The 23367-nt window shown below is 38.6% G+C and overlaps 1 protein-coding gene across 2 annotated transcripts in view; it reads right to left on the bottom strand.

The window, feature by feature from the left end:
- PLPPR5 (phospholipid phosphatase related 5) overlaps positions 1-23367 on the bottom strand; it is a 166553-nt gene that overhangs the window by 107532 nt on the left and 35654 nt on the right. For both annotated transcript variants that reach the window (XM_064515864.1, XM_064515866.1), the window contains exon 2: positions 6116-6190. In XM_064515864.1, the coding sequence (XP_064371934.1) occupies positions 6116-6184 (69 nt within the window). In that variant the 5' untranslated portion in view covers positions 6185-6190. The remainder of the gene's footprint in view (positions 1-6115; positions 6191-23367) is intronic.

The raw sequence follows: 23367 nt of genomic DNA, 5'->3' as shown, positions 1-23367 counted from the left end.
CAGACACACAGAGGAGCTTTTGTCATATACTCTTCCTCTAAAGATAGAAAATATCTCAGATGGAGAAATGTTCATTACTGTTGATACATAGCAATTTAATTCAGCACCAGTAGCTGTATCTTACCAGACTGATGTAATGAATAGATACTTCTAGATAATCTTGTCCTTTCATTTTTCATGAGAAATATCACCAGTGTGGGTGTTTTAAAGAAACACAGAGTAATAAAGCTTATAAATCAATTGGGATAGTTATTACACACAAGCTCTTAGAATTCACTTCCATTGTCTAAACATATCCCTAAATATACTAAATATATCACACAAAGGAAAGTTCAAGACCTTGTTCATATGCAACAGCTACAAGACTCCTATTGCTCTCCCTGTTTCTAGGATAAGCAGCAGACAAGGTAAACCACAACGCATTCACTGGATGCAGGGAAGTTTCTGCTCCCTGCATTTCTCATGGTCAGAGCTGGAAAAGTCATTGAGAGAAGAGCAAAAAAAAAGAGAGAGAGATTTCAATGCAATTATAGAAGAATTCATTCATGGGTTTTAGTTTCCTCTCCTTGGCATCTCCATTTACTGTTTTCTTGTGCTTTGATCTATTTCTTATAAGTAAAAAAGGCATTAACAGGAGGAAGAGGAGGAGACACAGTACCTGCTCCATGCTATTGGCCAGTCCAGTTGCTTTCTTTACCAGCAGGTGAAGACGAACAAAGGGCAGCTGGCTCATTTCTACACTGCCTGGGGTGACTCACACAGCTCTTCCATGCAGGACATTTATTTGCATCTGGTTCTCTGTTATGCAAGTCCCTAACAACTTAAACAATTTTCTGTAGCAGTGAAATTGCTTACTATGGTGTTACTGGTTTATGAAAGCCAAGCTGAGAAATTGCGTGGGAAGATTACATTTCAAAATAAAGAACAGTTATTGAATTACTACGCTTTATCCATTTCAAAGAAGGAGCAGCCTTCCAATGCTTGCCTTGTCAGTAGAAGACATTAAAAAGTTTCATTAGCACAATTAGTGTTTTTCATCGGCATCAGTTCTTTTTCCCACAGTTGCACTGCTCTCAGTGAATGGTTAGTGCTGAAATCCTCCTCTCCCTGAATGTTTCTCATCCTGTTAGATGTGCTTGGAAGTTTAATTTTTCAGGGCACTGTCAAATAAAATGTGTTGCTGTTCTTGAAATTAAAATACCACACAGATAGCAAGAGCCTCCCTGCGGACTGTTTTTAACAGTGGACTATTCCTGTTCAACAATGATGGACCAAATATGTATGCTGCACATACATTTTTCACTGCAAAATGCTACTAAAATAAACAAATTAATTATAGAAAGATTGCGAACGAATGTTTTTCAATTAAGGTTTTTCTGTTCAAAAGTAGATTAAATGAACAATGCATCAAACAAGATAGGCTAACCAATATTTGGCACTAACATATACAAGACTCTGGTTCAGAGCAGACAAGTTTTTCCATTTTCACAAAGGAAAAGGAGGATCTAGTGGAATGGAAGAGCAACACACAGACTCCAGGGATGTAATTTTCTGGGCGCTCTTTGTCAAATTATCCATATATCAAACTCAGCAAAATTTTAAAAGGACCAATTTTTTTTTCTTTTTTTGGGTGATTAGGGGATAGTCAGTCATGACACCTGTTCTGTAATGGATCGCTATAACATTCTGGAAAAATTTAATGAGAAAGACTGTCTGAGAAATTCACTTTGTCCTTCGAAACTCATGCCCCCAAGCTGCTGCTTTGTGTCACCTGTTGGCATTATGTCTATATCTGAACTCATATGCTAGGAGTAGTTAATGGAATGACAGACTTGAAAAAACAATCACCCCAATTCAGAGGCTCCAAGAAATCCACAAAAGGATCAAAAATATATTTTCCCTAAACCAAAAATGAGTAAAAGAGCTACCTGTAATTGAGGGAACAGCTTTCCGCCCAGAGAGCAAGCCAAGGACAACCAAAGTCACTAAAAGCCAGGGGGGATACTTTCTAAGTGGGGTTTTCACCTACAATTTTATTCTTCCCATGAAGTCTCTGCATAATCTCGCTTGCATCAAATACTGTGCATACTTGATTCTATCCTAATATTCTGCATTAATGTATGCTATTTAAAGCCCTGCAGTGCTTTAAAACAGCTTGCATTTCCTTACAACATCATCAAAAAAACTGCTGAATATTTTGCATTATTATTATTAATGGGTAGAACTACTATCATTATCTTTGCACTTTCTGTAATTCCTTCCACAACGTACATCTCTCACACATCTCTACTTTGCAAGCTGTAATACCTAATTTCAAGTGGCTATGCAGAACATAAAGCTAAGTCATGGAGAAGAGATCCACATTACATAACAGTATTATTAGAAACAAATCTGTACACCATTTTAATACTGCACTTCCCTTTCATGTGTTGTTTATTTTGCATTGAAGAAAAAAGTTATCAGTCATCTTAATACCTAAAGGGTATTACAAGTCTTAGAATGGCAATAAATATACAAATAAATGAATACTCACAAATATAGTTGGTAAAAGCATATATCTGGTAAAGCATGCTATAACTCCATTTACCTAAGAGCAGACTCCAATATACATATTTAGTGTTTACTTCAATGGAATAGTTTAAGGGTCCATTTGCAAAAAAAGCAAACTGACCCTCTAATATATTCAATTTCTAGATTTAAAGAAAAATGTATTTTGGAAGTTACAAAGAAAAATATAAATTGTTTGACAAGTGGTGATTTTGAAGGCTGTTTTTTGATGGGAGATTTCTTAGGGTGTGAAATACTTTGCTTACTTCCTTGTTAGCATTCCAATATCATATTGGATATCATATCATATCATAATTTCATAGAACTGCAGCTGATTCATTCACTTGCAACTGGTTTCTGCATTCTATGTTAAATTCCTTACTGGCCAGTTTTTAGGACCATCAACAAGCTACTTAGGTACTGAAAGCAGGAAAAAGGGGAGAAGAAAATTATAGGCTGTAAAAATTATACAAGAGAGAGTTTATAAATAATGCTCTTCTTAGGCAGAAAATAATTTCCGAGAACCCAAAGCGTAAAGGAGAAGCTAAGACTGACCTCCTGCTGTTGAATCAGCTGTAAATCGTCTGAGTCATCTTGATGCTCAGCTATGAAAAAACTCACAATTCAACGGAAAATAAATTGCATAAAGAACTCTGCAGAATGCATAATCAAGGTATTGACAAGTGTCAGCCAGAATCACATTTAGTAACCAAATTATCTCCTGATGCAACACCATTGCAAAGCAAGGTTGTGCAAAAAAAAAAAAAACAAACAAAAAACAAAAAACCCCACCCATGTTCTGCCTTGTTGGAAGACAGCAACTACTCTTAGCATTCCCCTAATGTAAATCACTCTGATCGCCTTTTCTTTTGCTCCTAACCTGAATAGCCATTCATGAAAAAGTCATATTTTTCTGAAAAGAGTGAAATAGAACCTGACATGTACGTAGCTATTCCCTGCCATAGCTTCCAGCCAGTACCCTCACTTCTTCAAGGGCTGAGGTACAGACCTTTATATAGCTTCAGATGTACCGACATATGCTCTGCTGTACCAGCACACCTCCCAGCAGGGAGTGCCTGCTTGGCTCCAGCTGAGCTTTAACATCCCAGCTGCTGCTGAACTCAAGAGGAAGTGCTCCCAGGACATCACTGGTATGAACTGCAACAGGATCTCTGACAAACTTCTCTGAGAAGCAAGCTAGGACTTGTGTACAGTCCTTTCTCATACCCTGTATCACATTTATGTCTGCTCAGATGCTCTAATACCCAAGTAAATAAAGGCTGACAGCTTTCCAGGAAAGGGGATTTTTCCTAACTGTGTTCCATGCAAAACAAACTCTTGAAATACAGGCAGGTGAAGCTGCACACAGCTAGTTAGTTACTATTGGGCCTTTGCAGATAAACTGGCTCTCTGGCAGATTATATAAATAATATAAATTATAGTTATATAATTATATAATATACAGTTATATAAATCTTGCTGAGATATCAAGTATCCACAAGACAGTCACCACCAACTGACAGTCATCACCACCACCACCTCACGTACTCTCTCCCTAGCGAATTCCATGACATACACCTATATAGTAGTATGAAGACATCATCAGATTTTTGGATCCCCAAATGCCATTAGAGTTGACATCATGGAGATCGTGCATCTTGATGCTGTCACAGGATGACATAACACAAGCAAGAAAAGCCAGTGGATCTGCAGTGATTTGTGTCACAGCCGATCATAAACATTACTTGAAAAGAGTGAACATAATTTGCCAAGTTACAAAACTAGTTGAAACGATGTGACAGAAATAATACCAGATAATGAAGCAATTTTCTATCCACTTGGAAGCAGCTTCTAAAATGTGCTGATAAAAGCACAGCAATTTAAAAGACAAAGAAGAAAGTCTCCATGGAGGAAGAAAATTTATTCAGGAAGGGTCACTAAAGTCCTAATGTTTACACCCTGGCTAACTTTCTCTTGGTACGTCGCTATGTCCTCCCTCAATTTATGATATCCTCTCTCCATTTTTCAGATGTCTCTAGATATATCACAGAAAGAGCTGAGTGTCCCACAGCAACCTGAGCACTCACTTCCCAATGCCACTGTGAGGTAAGGAGATAGATCCACAGAAGAATCTTAATGTTCCTCAACTTTTACTTCTCAGGTCCAATACTAAGCACTACTGAGACCGCCAGGACCCAATTTAGATGCAGCCAAACAGGTTAGCTAAAATCCAGGCATTACAATACCTAATTCTTTCCCTAGGTGTATGCAACACAGCACAGGAAGTCTGTCGCTGAGCAGGAAACTGAATGCAAATCCCTCATTCTCCCACAGCTTAAGTAGTGTTTATCTGAAGAAGTTCTACTTTGAACTGTATTCCACAGAATCCAATGTTTCACAAGAAATGTACTGTTATATAATAACATGTTTATATATATATAAAAATAATATATATTAGTAATGTATTTGTTATAATACAGTTTGGTCCATACCCCAGAAGTGAGCCTGCAGCTGTTACAGTAGCAGGAAATAGGACATTTCCACATCACAGACCTTGTTGTGACTGCAAGGCAGTGCGCTTAAATCTAAAAGCTAGCACAAAATTATCAGAGGGACTAAGGGGCTGTAATTGCCTCCCTCACACACCCAGGCACAATAAGCATACTCCCAGCCACACACACAGTTACGGTTGTGCTGCATCCTCATCCATAACACTTCTGGATCCAAGCCTGGCTAAGCTAGCTTTAACATAGTTAGTTCAACTTAACAGTGGGGTTACAGCCAGGCTGCCAGGCACTCCAAACTCCTCTCAGGCGGCTAGTTCTGCTGAGTTCATGGTGGGGCTGAAGCCACCCACTCTAAAGCCAGCTCAAATAGAGCTGAATAGATCTACGCTGTACAGCAGCTACAGCTCCACTGCAGGGCAGAGTGAACTGGTATCATTTCTGTTATGAAGGCGATCTACAAGAAGATCAGAGTAAAGAAAAGGAACTCTTTATAGTCCTCAGTAATTACAGTGAGACTAGTCTCAGAAGTAAATCAAAAGCAAAACAATCTACTTAGAGCTAAAGTTTCTCAATATCTACTATTTCAAAATGTTTCCTGTTCCTAACACTGATTTACCTTGAACAATTAAAGAAACTTTCTGCTCCCCTGTTCCATATCTTTAAAATGAAAAGGATGATACCTTCAACTGTAAAGTGCTTTAAGACCAATGAATGAAAAGAATTTTAGACTTATGAAGTGTTATTAGCAAGATTTAACCATCAATATCTATATGGGTCCAGCTCAGAAGTATTTCACTCTTGGATTCTGGCACTTCAGAACATTAAATCCACTCAGAATGAAAGCTCTTCACTCTATCTCAAGCAAAAACTGAAACAAAAAATTACAGTTACAAGGACTGAAATTTTATTCACAGCCACAAAAAGTGATTGCCACATAGCAGATAACATTCTATATTGGGATAAATAGAAATATGTTGGTAGATATAAATATGTTGCTGTTGACAGCATTTTCTTAAAAAATACCGAAATAACTTAGCAATGCATCTACAGTGTTTTCTTACCTCAACTAATATGAAACATAACAACGTCAAGTAGCTTGTCTGAGATCGATGCCTGCTGCTTGAAATCATGTTCACCTGTGAAGGAAACAAAGTACATTAGGTGCATCTGTAAGGAGCTGGCATTTTTGAGAATAAAGTGCCCACAGCAGACTATAAAAGCCTTGATTAAAACACAGATTTGTACCAAAATAAGGAAGGTGAGAATTACAACTGGGAATAGGACTAGGAAGAGTATGTGCGCTCCTTCATTCCAGAATAAAAGAGCTACAAATTAATTTATATCTGACTATTTTGCTAAATTGATTCCAGCCATTATTTTTCTAAATAACAGTATCTATACAAAGATTTGAACTTAAAATTGTTTTAATAACACCCCTGCATATTTTGACCTGTTTGGATTCAAAACAAATCCTTTATCTCTCTTCAGCAGAGCTACTCTAATTCCATTGACTTCAAAGAAACTTAAGTGTGTACTTAAAGTTTATACTTAAGGGCTTTGCTGAAGAGGCATTAGCAGAAGGCACAAAAGTTTTGCAGAAATAAAACCTGAATTGACCAGATGTTAGTATCTTCTGCAGAAGCACGGGTACACAAAACTAGAAAGAACTACCAAGCCATGAAGTCATCTCCTGTAATCACGATACAGTAATATCTTATTCTGAAGGACCCACAGAATATTTATTCTCAACACCACAGCCACAAAACTGAAAGGCACCTTGTAAGAAAATTAAGATCTGTTCTTAAAATACAAAAAAGCAGTAATCCCCTGGAAGAAAACCCTACACTACTAATTTCTGCCACAGAAAGAGACCAGAAGAAACCAATCCATCACCAATGTGATGATTGGAAAAATTAGTGTTGCTAAGTCATGGCCTGCTTCAATTCTTACTCCCAGACAGTAAATAAAGATAGTTAATGAATGTTTTTATGTTCACCTATCCTGCTAGCTAATTTTAATTCACTGTTATGCAAAAACACTCTTCCCACCTACTGAGGTGATATTCAAGCCTTAGAATGAAGCCTCTTCATGCACTGAGCCTTACATTTCACATCAACTTTTTCACTGTTTTATATGTGTATACAACCATGCTTTGGTTGTATAACATATATATAAATAACATATATATATAAATAACAATATTTATTTACTTGCTCACTACTAGTATTTGAGCCGTATGAGTATGGCCGTAAACAACTGCTTGGTAGTAGTAATAGCTTTGGAGGGGGCTACAACAGCTTTGTCTTTAAGGGATACTGTGCCAGTTCTCATTCCCAGGTATTCCCAGCTCTCTCTCTAGTCTCTTCCTAAAGCCTACTAAAAAGAGTCCTTTAGCCCTCTTCTGTTTTTCTCAACTGTGTCCTGTACTGTTCTTCCTATCTTATCACTCACTCCTTTTTACTCTCTCTCATCCCAGTCTTTCTGTTCTCCTCCTCCAGTTTCTTCTTTTCTCATATCTTCCCTTCTCCTCATTCTGCTTCTCTCATGTAGCACTCCCAGCATCTTGCCTCTTCTTCACTCTCTCTTCCACGCCATCCCAAATCCCTTCTTCATTCCCTTTGGACTCACTCCCTCCTGTGCTCTGCCTGTGCATGTGCACACAGGGCTAGGGGCTGAAAGGTCCAGGAGACAGCATACTAAAGAGAAGGCAGATGCTTCCAAGCAACATCAGAAAAACAAATTCTGCTATGTGTGTGTGCAGCCTGCCTGCCAGCAATGCAAAGAGCATCCTGGATGGCCCTCCTCCCCTCACAAAGAAGGCTGGGGGAATCCCTCCCCTTCTGAGTGAGATAATAGAAATGTGGTGCCTAGACGTTCAGTGAGACTTGTGCATGCACCAGCTGGGTCTCCCTGGGAGCTATTAGCTTTTTGATTGGGACCTTGCCACTCTGGGCTTTTTTTGCACAGTCTTTGGAACTATCAAACACAGCAGTGGTTATATGCATTCAGTTTGTGCTTATCCAAAGCAGTGAAACAGAAAAATGCTTCATAGGGCAAGGAGTGTGGCATATGTTCTTGAAACCTGTCTCTGACTGTTAAAGGTTGAGCATATTTATCAAGCAAATAGAAAATGATGGCTCTATGATTGATCAATTTACTTTTACACACCCAGGGCCAACCTCTGCTGTTCATATTCCTCTGGATTCAAATTCTCACTCAGTCAAAAGTCCCTTTGACTCCTCTGACACTGTTACATAGTTACATAATATAACCATGAATATTGCATATGGAGATAAATACATGCACAGCTACTGCACATTGGGACTATAGGCTCAGCTCATTAAAAAGACACCAACATAACTATTATTTATTATTTATTGAGTGCTGACAGTACATTGAGAAGAAAACAAGCTCTGAGCATTAAGGACCAATATATGGCTGCTCTTCAGAACTTACCTTAAGAATGAGAAAGGCCTAAGATTCCTTTCCTCCAGCATAGCATCAAAGGAGAGATATGTTGTTGCTAGTGCCTCCTAAGTACTGCAGCTGGGTGTGTGCCAATGCCTGAAGCTCTCCATGCACCAAAATGGGGATGAACTGCAGAGCCTGAGGTGTGTTCCAGAACTTCCTTTTTCATAACATGGAGACACTGGCTGGAGCCTAGGACATCCCTTATGAACTCATACTATAGGATGAACGCATACTATATCTCAAATTGCCTCTCCAGAGGTTGCTGCTATTAGCTTGGAGGAAGATGAGTGAGCCTGAATGAGGCATCAAGAAGCTATCTGTGAGGGCACAGCTGAAATGCTACAGACATCCCTATAAAAAGCTGTATGTAAAGAACCATTCTGTTTCAGTAATATAAAGTCTTTTCATGTAACTAGTTACTAGGCAGCCTGTGAAAGTTATTCTGGCAGTACCCCATAGTATGCATTAGCCAGTCTGCACATCTCCAGCTACTGTTCTGGGAGTATGTCTAACGGTAGCCTACAGGATCAGTCTCCACACAAGTCCACCCCTGCTATATGTCACCACCAATCTGCCTCACTACTATACTAGTGAGTCATGTTCATATTTGTGCTCTCTCTGTTTTTGAGAGAAAGACTGCAGGCACACACTTCCATGAGGAGCTCTGGACAAGGCAGTTTGAGTGGAAACATCCCCCTGCAGCTCTGAACGAAGGCTGGTTACAAGACACAGCTGAATCTCACTGTTGGCAGCTGTAGGCTCAACATCCTCAATTTAAGTAGTTCTCACCAACATGCTCACTGTTTCTAATCCCATTTGCAGGTGCACAGCACACTCCATTCAGCTTGCAAGAAGCTTCAGCATCTCTCCTCAGCAGGAGAGAATTGCATTCATGTTTCCAGGATGATTTTTCTTACTTTAAGCTATTATACAAAGGGTATAGAAGCAAGACCACAGCCAAAACAACAGAATGTTTTAACAAAAAGCAGTCAATGCCCTGCACTTTACGTGGAAACCAATCTTGTAGGTGATTAATAGACATGCCTATTGCTTCCAGTCCTTTGGGTTCATAGGAATGCCTCCTCTTTGGAAGTGACATCAGCAATGAGCTGTGGGCAACTCTAAACAATTTCTAATGTAAAAAAGAAGCCTAGAGCTTAGACATGTCCACCGTTACTCAAAAACAGAAGAGGAAATACTTAGGCTCACAGCTTGAATATCATTTCAAGTGCCTTACTTAATATCACAACACTTCTGGCACAGCCACAGTTGAGAACTGAGGTATTCTCAGTCGAAAGAGAGTCCCCCTAATCTGTTCACTATGTTACCACCTGTATTCTCCACGGTTGCCATTTGTATGCCTGTCTTTCATGGCATGGGGCATGGCATGTCCCTTTTTCAATGAAAGCCAATTTGAAGGTGATTTGAGAGCCCAGTACTATCTATCTTACAAACCTTGTTATACAAGTGCCAAACAGATCTAAGCCACCATCATTACAAGATTTCTATTCCACCATAGGTTTCCCTATAATTTGGAATTCAGTTAGAAATCCAAAGACATATTCTACTTCATCTTTCCATTTATGGGTGAGGTTCACCTACGCCAAATACAAAATACTTATCAATAATTCAGGAGAGGTAAAGATATACTCTGAACTAATAAAATCTACTAAAATACAAACACAGCCCGCTGGAATTATCTGTAGCATTTATACTCCCTGGTGTGGTGAAAATGTAGCACCTTGCCAGAAGGTAAATTTATCAAGAAAACAAAAAAACAAGGTCACTGTGTTATGAAGAAAACAAATCTTCATCACAGAAACCCTTTTTAAGTGCAAAATCTGGGAGGTCTTTACAGAGGCAATGGAGATGATGACTTATTAATGAAGAAAAAGAGTGAAGACACTTTTTTTTAAGATACTGACAAACACCTCTTCGTAAAGAGGGAAAACGTGCTCTATGTGCTCTATGAACATAAAGCACGAGTGCTTAGAGCTGCAGGCCTGAAACCTACCTTGATTTTATGCAAAGGAACAAGAAAAATCTTCCACCAGTGGGAAGAAAAGGCAGTACTATACAAGCACAGGTTGCTGGAACCCCTTCTAACCTCATCCTGCTGGTGGCAATCCAAGCCGCACCAGTTTCCATATGATTTGCTATTGCAGGAGTTCTGTTGTGGGAGTACTTCAGCAATTCTTGGTCACCCTGCATTTTTGCTTCCAAGTCCAAAGCAAGCGCTTTCTCACTTTGTACATATGTATATGTCTCTGTATGTCTGTGTTTGTGCATGTGTCTATAAATAAACATACTGCAAAAGCTAAATAAAGCCTTTTATTGGCCCTTTATAGCATAGGTGAACATCATTCCAACAAACTTTGTCTCACTTTATACCACAGTTTCAGGCAGAAATAGTCCCAGTGAATAGGTGGACAGCAATCAAACTGAAACAAGTTGCACTGGGACAGAAGCTATCAACAAACAGAACATGAAGACTCTTCTCAAACTCCTGAGCTGAACTTTGAGCAGCTGGGAAGCCATGCACCATAGCTGTCAGATCACATTATAGGAACGTCTATATCCACTTACATTTCCCTTAGAATTCATCTTAGATATATTTAGGCTTCAAGTTTGCTTTAGTATGGGGTCAAATGAAATCTGCAGCATGTGTTTTCCTATTCCTCTGCAACCTGGCCAGTGTGATAAAAATAAAAAGTGCTATTCAACATCCACTGTCAGTTTAAATTTACCAGAGAAGGATTGTAGTTGTCTACCTCTTCCCTTCTGCCCCCTCACTAGTTGTTTTGTTTCACAAAGGTTGTATCTACATTCCTGACCTTCTAACTGGTATTTAGTTAGAAGCCAGTTCTATCAGATACCATGATCAGCTATCAGAAAAATAACTGGTAGTACCATTCTGAATAATAATTCAAAAGTAGGGAGTATTCCACACACCGAGAATGTCTCATCTGAAAGGAGGCAAGCTGCTCTTCCTAAATGACCAGAGCTCTTGCTGCAAAAGTGTTTAAAATAAGAACGCAAGCTTTTTATTACATCTGGAGACAATAACTGAAAAACTGAAATGAAAATGCTTCACGGTGTTCAGTGCCGTGTTTGATTTGTGTTACTTTATCTATTTTTCAGTTTCATAAATAGTACTTGGCAGTGTAAATCTGTTGTCTCCTATTTCTTTTGATAAAAGGCAATTTGTACACACTTTTTAAATGTTTATGAGTAGGAAACCTCACCACATTTTGACATGCAGAGAGACATGAGTGTAGGGGCAGGAAAGACAGAGAGCAAGCAGGAAAGAAAAGTAGTTACCTATGGGCTATTTTGGAATAACAACCTAAAATGGAGGTAGCTTAGGTCTTTATAGAAGAGCAATAGGGATTAGTGGTTACTGATGTTACTGAATCAAACACTACTGTTAATGCTTTGTCTTTTTTATCACGGTAATATTCAGCAATTTTTTTTAAGAGAAAGTTTTGTGGTCTCCTTTTACTGTCATAGTCTAAGGGAAAATTTTCAAGTACAGAACTTTGGGGCACACCGAGCAATGCTTAGAGGGTAGCACAGCCAAGGACACTGCATAGGAAACGAGAGGATCTGATGCTCATGTCTAACATGCACATGTCTAGCACATACGTCTCCAGCTATGTCCTTACTGTCTTTGGCAGAGAAGACTGAATGCTTAAAGCCAAATCACCTATCCCATTGTGTCCCCACTGCCTATAATGGCAGAGCTCAAGTGAAGAGATTCGATGGCTTGACTAGAGCCTGCTGGCTTGCTCCAGACTGGAGTCAGTCACTTACAATGAAGGCAAAAAGGAAGATCATGAATTCTGGGCTGAAAGTGTGAGGCTGAATTTTGATCTAACACAAAGTTATGGATGTATGTAGAGAAACAAGGAGGACATGAAAGATGTGGCAAGTCTTCTGACCATAAGAAGTCATTTCTTGGAGCACATTTTCAGTTTCTGCGACTATGATAATGCTGATTAAACCTGAAGAGCACTGACTTTTTTCTTATTTCCACAGGCAACTATCAATTTACAGGCAAATATCAATTTAGATATTCTGCTACAGGAGTTGATAAACTGGTAACTCTAATCTTTCTCATTGTTCTTCACAGACAAATGATAGCACAGACGCAAAAAAGGGAACAAGCTTACCCAATTTCCTTGCTCTGCTGAGTTGTACAGACTCTCATGGATAAAGTGTTAAAAAAAGATCTAATTTATTGGGATCTTGGCATAGGCTAATGCTTGTGTGGGGTATCAAATCTCAAACAGGACAGTTGGTCACTGTTTGGATGGTGACAAAAGTCACCTTTGCATGGTTCTTTACAAAGGTGTCTTCAGCTGGATTGGGTGAGACTTCCAAACTGCTGTTCTGTTGAGTACTTATAACCCAGCTAGACCATGGTCCTACCTGACCACTTCAGCACATGCATGATCCATCACGGTTGATCATCTTAAACTACCTACAAAACACCTTCTAACTCTTTTAGCTATGTACAAAAGACTGCCCTATGTGACCACTTCTGCATCTGCAGTGACAGTTCCTAATGACGACTTAAGAGGATCTTATCTATGCACAGTTTGATCAATTTTCCAGGACGAACTGCTTGGTGAGTCTCTGGAAGAGCCAGATTTGCCACCTGGGATGTTAATCAACACATTGAGACATACAAATTGGTCTAGGCACAGCAGGTGCTTCTGGGAGAAATCTTCAGAACAGTCCAAAATTCCCAGTCAGACAGCTCCTGCACTAGTTCGTCAAATAATTAATTGTGAAGGTGGCCAAGAGTTCAGTCAACCCCCTTGTCTCCAGTTAGTCCATTGTTTCAAATTGTCTATTACCTCATCTCTGCAAATGACCAGACTAGGACTTCCTGGACCACCCAGTGGACTTAACTACATGTGCAAAAAGGCACAACCATGATATCCAGCTATACAGTTATAATTATACGACGAACTTGAATTTCATAACTTAAGTTCCACAGCTCCTGTCACTGTTGGAGCTCATTGGGGTGAACAGTAGCTGATACTCTACTCATGGAAAAATAGTTAGTGAAGATTTTTACCTTTTTACCTGTGGTCCTACCTCTCTGTTCCATACAAACATATACACACACATACAGCTGCTTTCTAAAACTCTACTCAGGCTTTCACAGATAGGGCAAGTCTTTGTTCTTATATCAAAAAGAAGTCTTATATGATCTACAGTTGCATCAGAGAAAAATCTTGTAATAACCTGAACTACATTTTAAGGACTTCCTGTTTAGAGAGTCATTTATGATGCAAATACTGAAATGTTCATTCAGAACAATCTGTAGAAGAACTCAGTAGAAGAACTCAGGTTTTCCAGATTTTCAGACTATTCATCCTCTTCCTCCAAAAGGGTTTCTATTACATTTTAAGCTTTGGTGGTACAGGAATTAAAATGCCTCTTTTCCCTGAAGCTGATGTTAATGCTGATACTGGGGTGTGAGGATAAAGGACAGAGAAAGCAATAGGAAGCTAACTCTAGCTCTATCTATGAAAAGCATACTGAGCACACTAAGTAACTAACAGAATAGAGATTAACCTTGTTTCTAATGCAAACTGAATATCAAACTGCAGAATACCAAACAACTGATCTTCAGATATAAGTGACAGAAAAGGAGAACTTTATATAGTAATGTCTATACCTTTTTCAATAGTAAAATGCTGGAGAGTTTGCACTCAGACAAATATGTGACATTTTTCCAAATCAGTTTTCTCCTATGAAAATACTGTAAAATGAAAAAATATGAATGATTGTCCTTTCAGGCTCAGGCTCTGCCAGAGTAAGAAAAGAAACACATGAGAGCCAAATGTTCACCAGTAGGGATGTTCTTCCATCAGTCTCTTATATATGAAAAAGGAAAAAGTAACTGAAGTAACATAACTCGTACTGATAGTCCAGATGCTCAAGGAAGAAATTAATTTCTGAGATAACCTGGACACAGACCATATGGATCAAAGTCAATATTTTCAAGTATATCCCAAAACAAAGTGCAAAGCCAATGAAATCTAAACAGTGCAAGAGCAGGTTGCCATCAGCTGTTTAGAGCCACATGAGAGGAGAACCACTGCAAAACTCCTTGATGAGAGCAGAAAAAGACATTCTTGACAGCTTTTGCAACCTGCAAATTCAGGGTGCCCCTAACTGGTGAATTTTAGTAATTCACTTTGGATGCTCTTTCCCTCTGAAGCCCAGGGCAGTTGCTCACTTTTCCACTTCCTCCAAACATTTTTCCACCTCACATCTCATCTGGATTAATCCATAGCCTAGAAGGTCCCTGCAGCATCTGCCAGGCCCTCAGTGATCTCCTAGGGACAGCAGCATCTAGGTCAAGAATAAACGAAATGTAGAGGAGAATGTTATCAGCAGGTTGGTGACACTGCAACTTAAACCATCACACCATCTTTCCCAGTGGTTTCCCCATGTTGCACAAATGTCTCTTGTCTCCTCGTTATTTGCTGGCTTCTGATAGGTGTACATTTGTAATGATGTTGAGAGCTAAATGGTGCTCTCCTGTCTTGAATTTAAATAAAATGAGTTTTAAAAAAATGTAAAACAAAGAGCTGAAACAGTATTGAGAGACAATCTTACTACCATGAAAGATGAACGTGAGGAACCAGAGAAACTACAGCCCTTTCTTTCTTAGATTATTCATTATCTAAAGATTAACATTAGGACAACCTGGAAGCCTGTCAAAAACCAAAACAAAATCTCCCACAGGAGTTCAAGTAGTAAAAAGTGTTATCAGCCAGAAGGGGATTCACTGGATTACATTTGTAGTGACAGGATTAGGTCTTTCCCAAAAAACTGCATTATCAGAAATAACAAGACCATTTTTTTATGCTTAGAAGACGAGGGGAGAATGTACTTGCTTTGCAAGGAGGCAAATTAATAAGGGATTAACCAGTAAAAGAATTTCATAGAATCTTAATTCTATAGCTTTGTACTTAAAAAAAAAAAAAAAAAAAGGAGTGAAGGAACAAAGTCCTGGTACTGCAATGAAATCCCATCAGACATGGATGTGACAATGACCCTCTACAGTAATAACAGGCAGCACTTGCCACTTAGAAGGTCCATACAGAGACACCTCAGTCAGGCAGCTGATTGTGGGAATCTCTGCGGAGTGACACTCACAAAAATAGCTATTATAACGTAACTGCCTAGAATAATTCCTCATGTATGTCTTGGAACAGCTTTTTGTCATTGTCTTTCTCTCTGTTTTAGAATAAAAATATTCAAACACGTGGAACTTTTTAAGCATACTGTGTCTTAGTCTGCAGCTTGGTCTATGGTCAGACATAGATTTACCATGCAAGGCAAACTGGCTGCAGCTCTCTGTGTATTACCAACGCCCACTGAAGAATGAATGAGACAGGTCATGCAACAGCATAGCAACATTGGGTCTGTTTCAAAGCCAACATAAACAAATCTTCCTAAAGGGAAGTTCTGAACAAATAATTCACAAACAAAATATAATTCTGTGAATTTAAACTTTTTTTTTTAGCTGTAGATTGATGAAACTACAATTACTGCTGCTGAGAGTCCCCCACAGTCGAGGCTGGTAGTGCTGTGAAGGAAGCGGGTGAGTCAAACTGGCTTGACGCATGCATGATTGTACAAACCTACGTATAAGCGCCCTTTGTCACACCACTCTCTGCCTCATTCAGTGCTCAGTCAAGTATATCTTTAGGGTCCTTTGCGTCCTTTATGGCCAACCACACTTTTTCTATTCACCTTCCAGTTTGCCACATAGGATCTGCAGGGGCATTTACACATTGCTTATTCCATCTACATGACTGGCCAATCACAGTCATTATGAACGATGGACACACAGTCAGCCCACTTCAAGCGCTGGACGTTTACCTGTCTGTCGTATAACCTCATTGGGAATCAAATGTGAAACAGCTGCTGGTAAAACTTCTCCAGCTGATGAATGTGCTTTCTGTATATCAATGGGGTCTCAGTAACAGTATTATTAGAACAATATAATAACAGAATAAGTGAAGTCAAACTGTGGTTTCCCCAAATACATTCAGTATTGACATTTTCATCCTGATTTTTTTATTCTCATTATGAACAAATGTCCAAATTTTGAGTTATCCTGATTAGTTTTGAATAGATGTAAAAATCATTCATTATTGTTTTGGTTACAAGGTTTGACAAGCCTCACGCAATTCCAGCTTGAATTAATTAAAAGTTACTTCACATGTCAGACTGAAATTTGCTATTTCTAAATACTTTTGCCAAAAAAACTCAATTGTTCTAATGTTCACCAGAAGCGTATACAAACAAGAAGCAGAAGTCATTCTCATCACAAGTATATCAAAATTTGTTTTTAATAATGGCTGCATTTCAAGTTGTATTGAACTGCTGATCTGCAGAAATCTTGAGGGTGATTTATGGGAAGCTGGCTGCTCACACAGCACTCATTTTCCTCCCAGCCTTTGATTATTCTTTAAACTGTATCTTAAAATTTATTAAGTACTTTCCTAATGTGACTATCTAAGCAAATTCTGTATTGCCAAAAAGATGTGATGCAACTACAGGTGAGAGTGGTATGATTCTTCTTTTTGCAAATCAAAGACAAAAGAGGTGCACCATGTCACCAGCGTGAGAGCCTCTGTGCAGCTGCAACAATCTGACTTTCAAAATGTTACTCATTAAGACAATTTTGATGGGGTCGGTGTGTAGAAACCTCTATACACGATTTCTTTAGATTCTGCTTATTTGTTCTACTTCCTCCTGGCCAAATCAACTCTGTTCATTTCACCTCATGTAACACAAAAACTTGGCATTATTTCTGAAGAGACAAAATTCACTTACGATTCCTAGCTTCTGCATAATACCTAATTTATGCAAAATAATGTGTAAAAAGCCACAATTAAACTTCAAAGAACATAAACATGATAATCATCTTCATACTTCATTAAAATAGAGAAATGTTGGAGTCAACTGACTTGAAATTTGAGTGCATAATTGTAAAGATCCCAGTTACCTGATATATAGCTTTCTTCTTCTTAATCTCTTTTCACTAAAAATAGCACAGTAAATATCTCAAAGAACAAAAGAAACAAAAAAGGTGATTTTTCTTCACATGGAAAATTTAAGCACAGACCCATATATGAAGGTGTATGAGTTGACTGACTCTGTGTCTTGTTTGACACCAAAACACCACCCCCACTAGCCTCCTAAGCACATGCTAAATCCTACAGACTTCTCAAATAAATCCACAGATTTCACAAATAAAAATGAAATAGGACCTCCATGCTATGTTTGCATTTTCCAGTGATAAAATTAAGTACTTCTTACTCAAGCAGCTGGGATACCTCTCAAAGGATGGTGTGAACTGCAGGATTTGCTATCTACTAAACGAAAATATGTACACTTGAGTATATAGCCACACTTTAACTTAAGGCCAAAGTAAACAGAAAATATAACCTCAGTATGCATATGTGAGGATCATCACAAACAGTTTTGTGCTGTGGATCTCCCCATGAAAGATTCATTTTCTAAATATGTCATCTCATCCTGTGATTCAGAAGCAGAATACTTCCATCTGGCAACAGATGGTCAAGATGTATCTTGTTTGTAGGAGAGTCTTCTGCTAAAAGCACTGGTCTTCTCTGCTATCTAGATAATCAGATAAGCAGCTTCTTTCTAGTATTACTAACGTGAGAAACCATACCAGAATCTTATCTCACAAGATCAATCAACCTTGTATACACATTTAATATTAAGCACGCTTCCATACATCAGAGCAATTTGTGCATTCACTCCTAATTTTATAGTTAATAAAATGCATGTTATATATGTAACATCCATGTGGTTTCTCTAACATGCTAGTTGATGTTCTGAATCTATTTAGCATTCAATCAAAGGTTGTGACTAGATATTGACTTCTCAATAGCTCTTACTACCAGCTCTCACAGTTGCACTTCTACAAACCCTGACTGGAGCAAGCTGTTCTTACTGACTGAGGGGTGCTTGTAACCTTTGCCAAGGGTTTGCAAAGCCATCCCCTCAAACTGAACCTACAGCATTGTTTCACATGTTTTCAATCATCCCACGCATGCACAAGGCAGCAGTATCTGTGGGAGTAACAGATGGCAGCCATCAAAGTTGGTTTGTCCTATTTCCTTCCTCACTATCCCAGATAAGTGTTGCCCTTTGCTGGCTTCCTCTTCTAAAGGTTCTGGAAGAATATCCCAAAGCTCAATATACCCTAACCAACTGTTTGATATTTACTTTCCAGTGGACTCCTAACCCTCTTAGTGTGATGGCATATCCTTCCATTTTACTCCCAGGTAGAAACCCCAATCCTAATCCAGAGTCCATAGAAATCCTTCTCTGGTATAACCTTCCTTCTCTGCCAAGAGTAACACAAGCATGCACTCTAATGCCTGGCACTGTTGCCTTGGCCAGGACTTTCACACCACTATAAATCTTGCACAGAAAGGCACAAAGCTGGGCAGCAGGTAGCCAAAAGATGGAGCTAGCTCTGCCATCTTCAGCCTAACCTGGTGTTCCAAGCTAGCAGCTTATAGAGAAGTACTCTTTAGGAAACTGCTTTGAGAAGTATAAATTTCAATTTTAAAATCAAAATTAATGAATCTGGAAGAAGAATTATGGTGGAGGGGACAGGAGACCTGCTAATAATGCAGTTGATGAATAATGAAAAAGAAAAATCATCATTTGGGGAATTCCAAATGGAATTTAACTCCAGCTAAGTTTAGGTTCCATTTAACTTTTATGAACTCATGAGTATACAAAGTAAATCCATAAATTACATTTCAGAACTATAATTAATATAGGTCAAAACAGAAATTATGCCCATCTCGGGGCAAAAAGGATAAGTCTTTTATAATGAAGACCCAGGGAATGGACTTGATATCACATCACTTGATAGCCTGTCACACTGCTGCAATATCAGATTAAGGATACTCCCAGATGTATGGATATATGGGCAACTCAAAGGCTGAAATCTATTCATAGGAAATATTGGGTATATCATTCCTATTTGTGAAAGAATTTGTAAAAGTCTGACAGATTCTGTTTGACAATAACTGGCAAAAAGAAAAAAGTTACATTCACTAAATGAATTGTTCCTTAGGAGCTGTTCACTCAGTTCTAAGAAAACGCTCCAGCATCAGCTCTAGTGGAGAGTTATGAGTCATCTGACAGGAAAATCAGCTTCCTCATTTCTGTGTGATTTGGTAAACAGGAAAAGCAACACAAAATTAATCCGGTGCTTGCTTTGGTCACAAAATCTGAAGTGACTGTTGCCATGGGTACGTAGAATCAAGTTTTTAAAAGGGATTTAAGGACATGACAGAGGAAAGAATAAAAGACAACATGGACAACTTGAGAATTGTAGTTGAAGAAAATAAGGATCTGAAATAAAGAAATCTAGATAAGGAAAGTGACCATTCATGCCATGAAGATAAGGCAGAAGAGAGAGCTGCTTGAAAGCGCACTGTGGAGAAATAAAGAGAAGAAACAGGCAAAAAGAGACTATGGGGGCGACAGAATAGCAGTTAGCTCCATAAGAAGAGAGGAAGGGACATGAAAGTAAGAAGGGACTGCATTATGAGGACAACCCATACATACAAAATCATGACAGAGATCAGAAAAGGAAAAAAATGGATAAAGAAATAACAGATGAAAGAAAACAGAAAATGCACATTTATAACACAAAAAGCAGATAAAAGTGACTGGGGATTCTTCATTAAAAAGAGTCAATGAAAAAGTTATCAGAGCTGATCTGAAAGAAAGAAATATATGCAGTGTGGCAGGAGCAAGAATATATGTTGTCCTGAATTTAAAAAATTCTTTATCGGAGAAGGGAGGAATCCACTAATCCTACTTCCTGGTGAAAAACGTCATTGCAAAATTCAAGAAAAGGATCAGATGTCTCTGCCAGTTGGGAAAGACAGTGGTTTATGTGGATCTTTAATGGAATTCTTCCATTCCCAAGAGAAGAAACATTTATGCAAGATAAGATGAAAAATGACTGGCAGATGGCTCAAGGCCTAATCTTAGAAGGAAAGTTTTAGGCTGCTTGACCAGTTTATTCATGGATAGGGGATTCTTTCTGAATGGAGGACTTTTAAAAGTAGACACAAAAGATAACATTAAAGAGAATATCAGGTGAGTTGGTGACACAGCTATGAACATCCTGCTTAAAAAAAAAGAAAAAAAAGACAGTAAGTAATGTCTGAAATGTATGTATGCAAAGGAAAAGAAGGAAGCTTCCCTCTAGAGGGAAGCATGTTAAAATAGCAGTTGTGACTAGGCTACCAGCATTGAAAAGAACCTGTTGACCAGGAAAGAGAAATAGAGTGACATGCTATTTCATGGTAAAGACGTGACAGACTATAAAGAAATAAGAAGGGCTACTGTGGATGAAACAGATTCTAGCTGGGTCAAAATCAGTGTGTAAAAGCAGTTCTCCTGAGTAGTGTTGAGACTGTGTGAGCACGCCACTGTCTGGTTGGAATTTTGTTGCAGGATCAGTTACTCTGCAGAAAATGTCCGTGTAAGTGTTCTTACCTCAAGGCACTTACTAGAAAATACAGGGTTACTTGCTCTTCAGTGAAAGCTTACCTTCAGCACAGCTTTCAGCTTGAGAGGCGCGGTCTGGCCTTTCCTCATCTTGCTATTTTAGCATTAAGAAATGAAGCACTAAGAAGGGCTAAGAAGAAGAAATTTCTAAGAAGAAATGCTTTGTTTCAGAAAGATTGTTGGAATTTTTATATTCTTGTGGAAGCTAAAGACATTAAAGGGCTCACAAAGAGTTTAGACTCATTCACAGAGGACATGACCAGCTTTTAAACATGATGATCTAGATGCAACTTCCAGATTGTAAGTCACTAAACTCAGGATGTGTTTTCAGGTGAAGGACCATTCAGACATACATTCTATTTCTTTTACTTTTTCCTTAAGCATCCTTTAATGGTCACAGTCAGAAGTGAGAGACAGACTAGATGGCCTTTTGTTGTAACTTATTGTGCCTATTCTTTAAGGTTGAGATTGAAACATGAAACAATTTTTTGTAACCGGGCACAGGAATAAGAACATTTACATCCCTTTATGGGCAACTGACTACCTGAATACCTGCATGACGCAGGCAGATGTGGACACAGTGGTCAACGAGCCTTCACTCCATAACTCTTTTGCAGACAAAGACCCAGAAGAAAGGTTTAATGTGATACTGGAAAAAAGACCTTCCACTCTACACTCTTAGAGAACAAGAGAAGACCTGTGAGTCAGAAAGCTGCCTGGAAGTTACAGTGCCATCCATGGCTACTTCTAGGACAACACATTTCTCTACAGCTATTCTCTTTTCTGAGCATGAAGTGACAGTGCAGTTTAAAAGGATGTCCTGGAAAATATGTGTAATTCGTAATAGTGCTTGAAAAAGAAAGTTCATGTGCTCTGGAAGAGAGTAAAGTAAAGCTAACCTACTGTTTAAACTGGAATGCCTTTCTTTTTCCGTAAGAGATGTGCTGAGAAAAGCCTATTTCTAACAATTACCAAGTGACTTTTTTTTCCACCGTGTGCTAGTTTTTGTTTATGAGATGATTTGCATAGTTTTAATTGCTGTGCAATTTACCACATGATACAATCTTTTCTTACAGAAAGTAGCAATCACATACTGTACATATGATGAGTAAGACTCTCTATCAAAAACAGGTTCATTCACCTAACACTACTGATCGAAAGAGAGTTAAAGCATTGCTTCTGGAACATCTTACATTTTTAAAAACACTTCTTTCCTCCTTTTCGAAGAATTGTGTGCTCTCCTTTCACAGTCAACAGATTTTCAAGCATTTAGGTCAAACACTTCTCAACTGGTTGAGACCTGTTGGAAAGCATCTTGCTAATGTCTTAGTACTGTGCAAGTTTCTCCATGATAACGAATGTTGCAGTGCCATGTGGCTCTGTTGCAGCTTGTAATGAAGTTGCTGAATTAGTAATATTCATTAATGTTTCAACAGTACTCCAGAAGTGTTAGCTGCTGTCCAGATAAGAAGAGACAGGCGTTGCAGTAACGGGCTTATAATTTAAAACCAGTAACAATGAATAAGGGAAAAAACAAAGTTGCAGGCTCACATGACGATACTGTCCATATTTACAAGGACAAATATTTCACTGGAAACATCAGGTAGAAGCATTTAGCTTAGCTAATAAAAAATGGTGGGACAATGGCAGTACTTGAAAATGTGCAATGACCCATACTCATCTGACTGAACCACTGAAAGCTTTAGCATACGCTGGAAGGACAACTGAGTGGGAGCAGAGGGATGCAACCCCAAACAACTTTTGCATAACTAAGTGCACAGTTTATAATTTACCACATACCATACTGAAAACTGATAGCTGATGAAAACTGATGAAAACATAGCTGCAGCTATGATTTATGTTCCTACATGGATTCTGGCTAACTTCCCTGAGAGAAATGAATAAATGGTAAACACCACACAGCAAAAAATGGTGCAGATGAATACTGCTGTCCCAGACCGTCACAAACTTTTTCTATTTTTTTTTCTTTTAACTAACGTTAACATAGTGTCTCTTTCCCAGGCCCAGATGCTACTGCAATAAAAACAGTACAAGAGAGAGATGGAAAGGCAGATTAACATCTTGCTGCTTAGCTTGAAAAGGACCTTATCACAAATAGATTTTTTTTCAAGGTAAGCAGCAACAGTAATAATAGAAGAGACAATGAATATCAGACACTGAAACCTCACACTGACATCTGAGGTTTAACTTCAGTTGTGATATCTGAAGAATT

This window comes from Dromaius novaehollandiae, chromosome 8 (genome assembly GCF_036370855.1).
Source record: "Dromaius novaehollandiae isolate bDroNov1 chromosome 8, bDroNov1.hap1, whole genome shotgun sequence".
NCBI classification, from domain to species: Eukaryota; Metazoa; Chordata; class Aves; order Casuariiformes; family Dromaiidae; genus Dromaius; species Dromaius novaehollandiae.
Note: the sequence above shows the minus strand (reverse complement) of the source record. Positions and strands in the feature narration are given on the sequence as shown.